The following is a 10,311-nucleotide window of genomic DNA, read 5'->3' on the forward strand; positions in this document are numbered from 1 at the left end:
CACAGTATGATCTTTGGTTTAAATATGATTTTAACCATATGACTAGATTATTATGAAAGCCAAGCCGGCTCAGTTTCGCAAGGAGTATGTCATGGTTAATCCGATCAAATGCTGACATGAAATCAGTATAAATTGCATCAATCTGTGACTTGCCGTCCATTGCCGTAAGGCATTCAGACACGAATTGAACGAGATTGGTCGACACCGATCGTTTGGGAACAAATCCGTGCTGGCTTGGACTGATATAATTCAAGCCACCCCTGACTAACGCTTCCTGGACAAGAATTTCGAGTATTTTTGCTGATGCACATAGGGAAGTTACGCCACGATAATTAGATATAACATGTCTCGGACCTTTTTTATGAACGGGTGTCATCCACGAAGTCTTCCACATGCTTCCACGAGCAGCTGCGCGAATCGTGCAGATTTGAACTGCGGATCGGATCACATCCGTGCCCGTTCATGTACACATCTCTATCGATCTTCAATTAATAAATAGAGAGCGAAAAGGCTTTTTCTCTCTCTTCATCACCAGCAATTTCTTACAACGGCTTCGGTAATTATTAGCAGCAAAAACCAAAGAAAGAAAAGGAAACTTTATCCGAAAATTATTCGCGACGAAACATTGGTGCCGTGACCAGGATTGTGCCGATATCCTGAATATTCGCAATTTTTTCGATAAAGTGTTAAACACCTTTGCCTTTCACTGCCCGACCGTTACACTGCACTTTACACTACACTCGCGCACACGATAATCGCAGTTTTAGTAAGATGCCAGCTCAACCGCTTATTTTGTCGTCGAGACGAACGATTTTGATTTCCATTTTGGCCCGTTACGAAGAGTTTCTTCAAAACTACCAGCCCGATAGGGATTCTATCGAGGTGGAAACTCGTATGGCCAAATTTGACCAAATATGCAAGGATTTGGAAAGCCTTCAACAGCAGCTGGAGGACAGTGCAACCACTGCTGAAGAGATGACACACAATGCCGCCCTTAGGGCGATTAGTTTGACGGCGATTAGTTTGAGTTTGATTAGGCGATTAGTTTGACGGCGATTATATGCAATGGCTGACCTTTAGGGATACCTTTGAGTGTTTGATTCACGATAATGTTGATTTGCCGCCAATACAAAAATTCCATTATCTACGCGCAGCCCTAAAAGGTGAAGCAGCGCAAGTGATCGAGGCCATTACAATAAGCGCCTCCAACTATGAATTAGCTTGGAAAACACTCGCTGAGCGATATTCGAATGAATATCTACTGAAAAAACGCCACTTACAAGCGATGTTCGGCATCACACCAGCGAAGAGGGAAAGTGCGACAACCCTGCACCAGTTAGTGGACGAGTTCGAGCGTCACAAAAAAACTTTAAATCACTTGGGAGAGAAAACTGACGGCTGGAGTAGCATATTAGAGCATTTACTTTGCACAAAATTGCCCTCTAACACATTACGCGATTGGGAAGAATTTGCTTCGACCAATGACAATCCGAGCTACGATTCGTTGATTGCCTTTTTGCACCGCCGTATGCGCGTACTCGAGACGCTATTAGTAAACAAACCCGAGCCATCACCTATAGAAGCACCAATATCACCAAGACGCACCATTTTTCCGCGCACTGCTAGTTTTGCTACCACTGACCGCGATGTTAATAAATGCCCGTTGTGCAATATGCCGCACACCATAACAAAATGCCAGCGATTTAATGCCATGAATCCGGCCCAGCGGTACCGTAAGGTACTTGATGCCCGCTTGTGTTTGAATTGTCTGCGAGACAAGCACCGTGCCCGCGATTGCTCGTCACAGTACAAGTGTCGTCATTGCAACTTGGCGCATCACACAATGATTCACACTGAAAGCACTCCCAGCACATCTTCCACTACGTTTCCAATGCTAGCTGCGCAAGATGAACCTTCACACACAACACACGCCACTGATGATCACACGGCTAGCATACAACGCAGCTACGCAGCTGCAATAAAACAATCACCTTCACAAATATTATTACAAACTGCACTTCTAAATGTAACCGATGCACACGGCATCCTGCATCCTGTGCGTGCACTCTTAGACAGCGCATCACAGCCCAATTTGATGAGCAATCGCCTTGCTCAGAGGTTGGCTTTGAAAAGTAGCACGGTTAACATAACCCTCAAAGGAGCAGGACTATCTACCAGAACGGTGAGGAGGTCGGTTCGAGCTCAAATTGCTTCACGTGTTGAACACTTTGACTTGGATGTCGATTTTCTAATAGTAGACAAGGTGATCGCTGATCTGCCGGCGCATGATGTTTCCACTCGCGGCTGGAACATTCCTTCGGAATTTGTTTTGGCTGACCCGCAGTTCGATAAATCAGCCCCGATTGATCTCATCCTTGGTGCCCGTCATTACGCTTCCTTCTTTACGAACGTAAAATCGCACGAGCTTGCTCCGAACCTTCCAACTATGCTGAACAGCGTGTTTGGGTGGGTCATGATTGGTCCTACCTTTCCTCAGAATCCTGCATCTCCGACCGATTGCACCGCCGCGTCCACAATCGTCTGCATGGCATCTCTGGAGGAGTCTCTCGAACGCTTTTGGAAGCTGGAAGAGTTAAGCGTCAATGATTCGTACTCACCTGATGAGCGGCGATGCGAAACATTGTATAAAGAAACCACTCAGCGCGACGAGTCGGGTCGATATATTGTACGATTGCCCAAACAGACCGACTTCACGGAAAAGCTTGGCCTGTCTAAAACTACCGCTTTGAGACGCTTCGAGCTGCTGGAGAGGAGGCTAGAACGCAACCCACAGCTCAAGGAAGACTATCATGCCTTCATGAAGGAGTATTTGGAGCTGGGGCACATGTCGCTCATGAACAAAGATAGTGGGGATGAACGGGCGTACTACCTACCGCACCATCCCGTATTTAAAGCCTCCAGTACCACCACGAAAGTAAGGGTCGTGTTCGACGGATCTGCAAAGACAAGCACCGGTTATTCCTTGAATGACATTCTATGTGTTGGTCCAATCGTGCAGGACGAGCTGCTTGATATTGTGTTGCGATTCCGTACCTACCAAATAGCACTTGTGGGAGATATAGCTAAAATGTACCGACAAATATTGCTGCATTCTGATGATCGTCGATTGGTGCGCATATTTTTTCGATTTTCGCCGCAAGCTCCGATCCAAGTATATGAGCTCAACACCGTTACATACGGACTAGCACCTTCCTCGTTTCTGGCTACACGCACACTTATACAACTAGCAGATGATGAAGGGACTGAGTATGCGCTTGCACATACAGCCCTGAAACGAAACTTTTACGTGGACGACTTCATTGGTGGTGCCAATAACGTTCGCGAAGCTGTTCAGCTGCGTAAGGAGTTATCAGCGCTACTTGCCAAAGGTGGGTTTGAGTTGCGCAAGTGGACCTCAAACAATCTGAGCGTGCTCTCCGGCTTAAGCACCGAGTATATCGGCACACACTCATCGCTGCATTTTATACCCAACGAGACGGTCAAAGCACTCGGCATCTCGTGGAAGCCTGAATCGGATGAGCTGTGTTTTGAATCCAACACTGAGGCTGATGAAGCCACGTCGACCAAGCGATCTATTTTGTCGAGCATTGCCAAAATGTACGATCCGCTCGGATTGATAGCACCGGTGATCGTGCGTGCTAAGATGCTGATGCAGGAGCTATGGCTACTCAAATCCGGCTGGGATGAACCTGTTCCTAATCACATCTGTAAAAAATGGAAGGCAATTCAGAGCGACTGGAAAATGTTATCCGAGTACAGGACTAACCGTTACGCTCTCTTACCAGATGCAACAGTAGAATTCCACACATTTACCGATGCTTCGGAGGCCGCCTACGGAGCATGTGTCTACGCTCGTTGTGAAAACGCGGCGGGAGAAGTCCGCATCAGCCTATTAGCTTCGAAGTCTCGAGTGGCACCACTGAAGCGCGTCACGTTGCCGAGGCTTGAACTAAGCGCAGCTGTCCTGGGCGCCCATCTGCATCATCGCGTCAAGGAGGCAATGCAGATCGTGTGTGCCGAATCGTTTTTCTGGTCCGACTCAACAGTGACGCAAAAATGGATTGCGTCACCTCCCAACTCCTGGAAGACGTTCGTGGCAAATCGAGTAGCTGAGGTGCAACACTACTCTCATCCAAGGCAATGGAGGCACGTTCCTGGCACATCCAATCCTGCTGACTTGGTTTCCCGAGGCATGTCGGCAGCACACTTCACGCAGAATCAGCTTTGGAATAGCGGTCCAGATTGGCTTGTGCAACCTTCGTCCCATTGGCCCAGCTCAGATCCAGAACCAAGCGATGAGGCGGACCTAGAAACACGCCAGGTGAGTGCCGCTTTAGTTTGTACACCAACTCATCCATGGTTTGGCATTTCTTCATCCTTCACCAGAATGGTACGCATCATTGCATACTGCATACGGTTTGTGCGCAACACCAAGCAGAAGGCGCGATCCCAGCGACCGATACCGCACACCAACGCATCCAAGACGATCACGCCTAAGTACGTGGATGCTGCAAAAACTGTGCTTTGCAGACTAGCCCAGCAAGATGCATTTTCCGCGGAAATCAAGCAGCTAAAAAAGGGAGAAGCATTGATGAAACAATCACCTTTACGAAAACTTACCCCGTTCCTGGATACAGAAGAAGTAATACGGGTGGGAGGACGATTGAACTTGTCGCAACTACCGTATCAGTCCAAGCATCCAGCTGTTCTACCGAAGAACCACAAATTCACTCGTCTACTTGCGGAAGATTATCATGAAGAGATGAAACATGCTAGTGGAAGGCTATTGCTATCCCGCATTAGAGAGCTGTATTGGCCACTGGATGGACGTCGCTTGGTAAAAAGCATTGCAAGGAACTGCTTCCGCTGTGTTCGGCAAGATCCCGCACTCGCACGGCAGCCGGTTGGCCAGCTTCCACCATCCCGCATCACACCGAGCCGACCGTTTTCTGTAACCGGAGTGGACTACGCCGGTCCATTCTATTTGAAGCCAGCGCACCGGAAGGCAGCAGCTACTAAGAGCTATCTGTGCGTTTTCGTGTGTTTCGCTACGAAAGCTGTGCATTTGGAACTCGTAGGAGACCTCACAACGGCGGGATTCTTAGCAGCGCTACGCCGATTCACATCACGACGCGGATTGCCAGCCCACATCCATTCTGATAATGGGAAAAACTTCGAAGGCGCAGAACGTGAACTGAAGGAGCTTTTTGAGCTGTTCAACGACGAACAACACCGCAACACCGTGGCTACCAGATGCGCTGACCGGGGAATCACTTGGCATTTCAACCCACCAAAGGCTCCACACTTCGGCGGATTATGGGAAGCAGCAGTAAAGACGGCGAAGCGACACCTCTATCGTCACCTGGGCAATACGCGGCTGTCGTACGAAGGCTACTGCACTGTGCTCCACCAAATCGAGGCAGCGATGAATTCCCGTCCGCTGTTGCCTTTGTCCGACGATCCCAACGAGCTAGCTGCACTCACACCGGCACACTTCCTTATTGGCACATCGATGTTCGCCGTGCCTGAACCGGACTACACCCAGCTGAAATCCTGCACGCTAGATGATCTTCAGAAGTGGCAGCTTTTAGTTCAGCGTTTTTGGAAGCATTGGGCCACTGAGTATCTACAAGAAATGCAAAAAAGTTATGCAAGTGGTGGCAGCAACAACAGCAACATACTTCCCGGCAGGTTAGTGATCCTCATGGACGAATCGTTACCCACCACTCGTTGGCCTCTCGCGCGTATCGTTGAAATCCATCCCGGTGAAGACAAGATAGTACGCGTCGTTACGCTCAAGACAGCTAAGTGAATAATTACGCGACCGATCACGAAAATATGCGTTTTACCGCTCAGCACTGATAGCGAAAACCCCGTGTAATGTAGGAAACAACTTTTTGTTGACATTCGTCAAGGTGGGGAGGATGTTCGAGCAGCTGCGCGAATCGTGCAGATTTGAACTGCGGATCGGATCACATCCGTGCCCGTTCATGTACACATCTCTATCGATCTTCAATTAATAAATAGAGAGCGAAAAGGCTTTTTCTCTCTCTTCATCACCAGCAATTTCTTACAACGGCTTCGGTAATTATTAGCAGCAAAAACCAAAGAAAGAAAAGGAAACTTTATCCGAAAATTATTCGCGACGAAACAGTAGGATATGTAGAACTGTGCAGAGAAAGCTTAAACAGATGGACCAGTGGTTCTGAAAGATAAGTTGAGCACTTCTGTAAGACTGTTGCTGGAATCCCGTCCGGACCCGGGATAAATGATGGTTTAATTTGTTTGATTGCATTTTCTACCGATTCATTTGTGATGACAATATCATTTATAGCCATATCTAGAACATCCGCGGGTGTGTGCTGCAGGGCAGTTGCAATATTAATTGGTGACGAAGATTGAAGGTCGAAAACTGAACTAAATTTTTTGGCAAAGAGCTGACTGATTTCAAGTTCACTTGAGGCTGTCTCGGTGTCTAGTGACATTACTGACGGGATTTTTGCATTTTTCCTCTTACGGTTAACGAAAGCAAATATTTTAGTCGGATCGGTGGATATACTTCGTTGAAGTTTGTTGATATAGATTCTATACAGATGCCTATTGAATCTTCTATAGTTGCCACTAACAGTGTTAAACAATAGTCTGTCGGAGTGAAGATTAGACTTTACGAGACAATGTAAAGCTCTATTTTTTGCAGATTTAAGTCTTTTTAATTCTCTATTGCCCCACGGGGGACCGGAAGCTGCGCGCTCTTGTAAAGTAGGGCAGCATTTGTGAAGGACTAGACCAACCTTGATTTGAAAGGAGTTGATTGCCGAATCGATTGATAAGGTGGGATTGCTATCAGAATTAAGGAATGACCAGTCAGTATTGGCAAAAGCGTCAATCATTTTTGGGAAATCAGCTTTTCTAAAATCGAGATGTCTCAGGCTGTTCGATCCAGTGACTTCCGTAGCAGTCTGGGTTGTTGATGGAAGTGTAATATTGACCAGCAAACTCGGATGATATCGGTCTTCCTCAGTTAAACAATCTATGGAACGGAAAATTCTCATACCATTCTCAATTATACGCGGGCTCACGAATATAAGATCAAGTAAAGACCCATGATTGTTTACATTATTATTGACCTGAGATAGTCCCACAAAGCTGAGAGTATCAAGCAGTTGGGGGCAGGCTGGGGATACACGGGATCTCGGAATGTTGACATGTAGAGAACCGTAAGTGTCACATAGCCAAGAAATGCCTGGTTGATTGAAGTCTCCCAACACGAGGATCGAGTCTTGTGGATATTTCTCAGAAATTTCCATAAGTGATGAACAGTAAGCAGCAACATATTCGGTATTATTACTAAGAATCGGTGGAACGTAAACGGTACCGATTATTACGAATGAAGTGGCAACACGCATGCGGATCCAGATACTTTCGGTTGATGAGCTCGCAACAGTGATTACTGAGGGACGATGCATGGTTTTAGCCGCAATCAGTACCCCTCCCCCTCGGGTTTTCTGGCTATTTGAGGAGTTACGGTCCATTCGAAAAACATCATATCGGTCATCGAAGAGTGCAGACGAAGCAATGTCATCCTTGAGCCAGGTTTCTGTGATCGCGATGATATCAAAAGAACAGCTTGAAGATGCACTGAAGAAACTCGAGAGTTTTGTCCGTAGACCTCGGGTGTTTGGCACGGAAAGCTCAGATATGCAAGAATAATTTTGTCGAAAAATAGTGGAGGCAAACCCTGCTGGGTTGACATTAGCGCCACGTATTTGTGTGAGTGTTGGATCGGCATCGTTTTGATCGTTCTGCTCATGATTTGTTACGGATTCGTGATCATTTGTGTGAAAGCTTATTTTGCTATTGGTAAGAACATGAGCGCATTCATTCGTTGATGGAGGAGCAATATTCAGGTGAGAGCAATCACTTTTAATCAAAGGTGAGCCGGAATGGGTGGAAGTTCAAATCTTGTTTTAATGGGTTTAGAATGGGTGGAAGTTCAAATCTTGTTTTAATAAGAAAATACTAGCAAAATACATAAAATTTCTGGAGCTTTCTTTTATTGAATCTTGATTTTCGTCTCGCAGAATTAAAAAAATAAATTTTGATTGGTTAGTCAGAAAAGAAAGCTATTTAATTTAACCTTCACCCAGTCATCGCGGGCCGCATTAAAGGCTATTGAGGGCCGCATGCGGCCCGCGGGCCGTAGTTTGGAGACCCCTGTTCTAAACGATATTTTCTTTCCTACTTTACAGTTTCCAGCTCGTGTTTCATAGTACGGACAATTTGATTTAAAATCGTCATCGTGAGCATAACATGAAAACAATATTTTGCTTTTAAGTTGGTGTTTACCTTTACGGTACCTTTACTGAAGTACCGTCTTGCTTCGGAGTTGCGTACGAGCTGTCGAACAGATCGGACGTGTTTTTCGGTTGCTGCGCGCGTGCGACAAACACCTACAATAGCAACTTCGAGATAGTATGTGTGTGTGCCATGTGGCCTGGCGCAATGAAGAGAAGAGACAGAGGAAAAGAGAATGAGCAAAACCGATCGCGATCGAACAGCGAGAGTTCGAGAGATTCAAAACGCTCCAAAATAAATGTGGTAAACAGTGTGGATACTGGTGAATTCTTCGAAGTTCATCGCAAAGGACAAAAGCGCGTCCAAAACGCTCAACCCATCGTCAACGATGGTGCCTCAACATCTGCTTCCCCCGAAGCAAACCACACAAACCAATACAAGATTACCACCTATTGTGGTTAAATCTCTGTCTCTTGCCTCCCTACGCCCGGAGCTGCAAGCTAGAAAACTATACGCAGAATTTCAACTCAGTGGTATAGGAACCAAGATTTTCGCAAAAAATCTTGCTGATCATCGTACAATAATCAACATGCTCGAAAGCAAAAAATCTGAGTTCTTCACGCATGATTTGAAAGAGGATCGACCCTTCAAAGCTGTCATTCGGGGTCTCCCACTAATGGAAATAGATGATATCATAGATGAACTTAAAATCAGCTATAAGCTAGAGGTAACGGAAGTTCATCGCATCAAGAGAAGAGATGAAACAAACCAAAATTACCATCAACAGCTCTATCTTGCCCACTTCAAACGAGGCTCGTGTTCAATGAACAAGCTCCAAGCTGTACGAACGATCCAATCGGTAATCACCAAGTGGGAATCCTACCGAGGCGGCCACAAAGGTCCCACCCAATGTCTGCGATGCCAAGGTTTCGGACATGGCACCCGTAACTGCCGCATCTTTCCACGTTGTGCGATCTGCGCGGAACCCCACCTTACTGACACTTGGAACGTAAACAGTCCTCAAAGTACAGTTGCAAAATGTGCCAACTGCGCAGCCAATCATCGAGCGCGCGATGTGGAATGCCCCCAGCGTGCCAAATATCAACAAATACGCAAACTGGCGAATGAACGCGGCCACAGACACCATACTGCTGCCGAAAAACCAAGAGCTCCTCCTCCGAATCTCTCCTCACAAGTGCATTTTCCCTCCGCATGCATGCCGTCTTCTGCTCCGTCCAGTTCCGCATTGCCTCAAAAAAACCACGCCATGCAAGTGCCGCCGGGTTTCCAGTACAACCTGGCTCAACGCTTGATTGACGCACAGAAAGTGGCTCCTGAACCGATACCCACTGAAAACGAAAACTTACACGACACAACTACACTCTTGCAAATTTTTAAAGAAATGAGTTCAAAGCTCCGTGCCTGCAAAACAAAGGCCGATCAAATCGCCGTTCTAGGTGAACTTATCATCACCTATGGATAAGCTAAGAATTATAATATGGAACACCCAATCGGTAAAAGCCAAAGCTATACCACTGAATGACTTTCTACACCAACAGAACATCGACATTGGACTTCTGGTGGAAACGTTTCTTAAACCGGATCTGAACCTTTATCGGAAACTTTATCATACATAGACTCGATCGGCCGGGGGAAACAAGAGGAGGTGGAGTAGCGATTGCAATCAGGAAATCGATTCAACATAGTTTACTCCCACATTTCAATACCAGCGTCATGGAGGCAATAGGTATTAAAATTGAAGGGCTAACTGGAAAATTTAATATAATATCGGCCTACTGTCCTAAACAATGTTCGCCTTCCAGCGGTACGGCCTCTTTGTTCAAAAAAGGTCTCCTAACATTGCTTAATACTAATACCCGTACGATAATTGGAGCTGATCTGAACGCTCGAAACACACTTTGGGGTAATGTCAAAAACAACACAAATGGAGCAATACTTTCAGAATTATCACTACTCGGGAGTTTTACACTTGAA

At 46.3% G+C, this 10,311-nt stretch overlaps 1 protein-coding gene across 1 annotated transcript; it reads left to right on the forward strand.

The window, feature by feature from the left end:
- Nucleotides 1-771: 771 nt before the first annotated feature.
- Nucleotides 772-5,833, forward strand: LOC120908751. Its single transcript, XM_040320086.1, has 2 exons — nucleotides 772-1,021; nucleotides 2,259-5,833. Exons 1-2 carry the CDS (start codon nucleotides 772-774, stop codon nucleotides 5,831-5,833), a joined length of 3,825 nt encoding a protein of 1,274 aa, XP_040176020.1.
- Nucleotides 5,834-10,311: the final 4,478 nt, after the last annotated feature.

This window comes from Anopheles arabiensis, chromosome 2 (assembly GCF_016920715.1).
Source record: "Anopheles arabiensis isolate DONGOLA chromosome 2, AaraD3, whole genome shotgun sequence".
In the NCBI taxonomy this organism is placed as follows: domain Eukaryota; kingdom Metazoa; phylum Arthropoda; class Insecta; order Diptera; family Culicidae; genus Anopheles; species Anopheles arabiensis.

What these genes read in the sequence shown, in the direction of transcription:
- LOC120908751 (XM_040320086.1), top strand. Translation starts at nt 772, where the DNA reads ATGCCAGCTCAACCGCTTATTTTGTCGTCGAGACGAACGATTTTGATT. An exon ending in GATTAGTTTGACGGCGATTA is followed by an intron (nt 1,022 to 2,258) that starts GTTTGAGTTTGA and finishes TTCTAATAGTAG; the next exon opens with ACAAGGTGATCGCTGATCTG.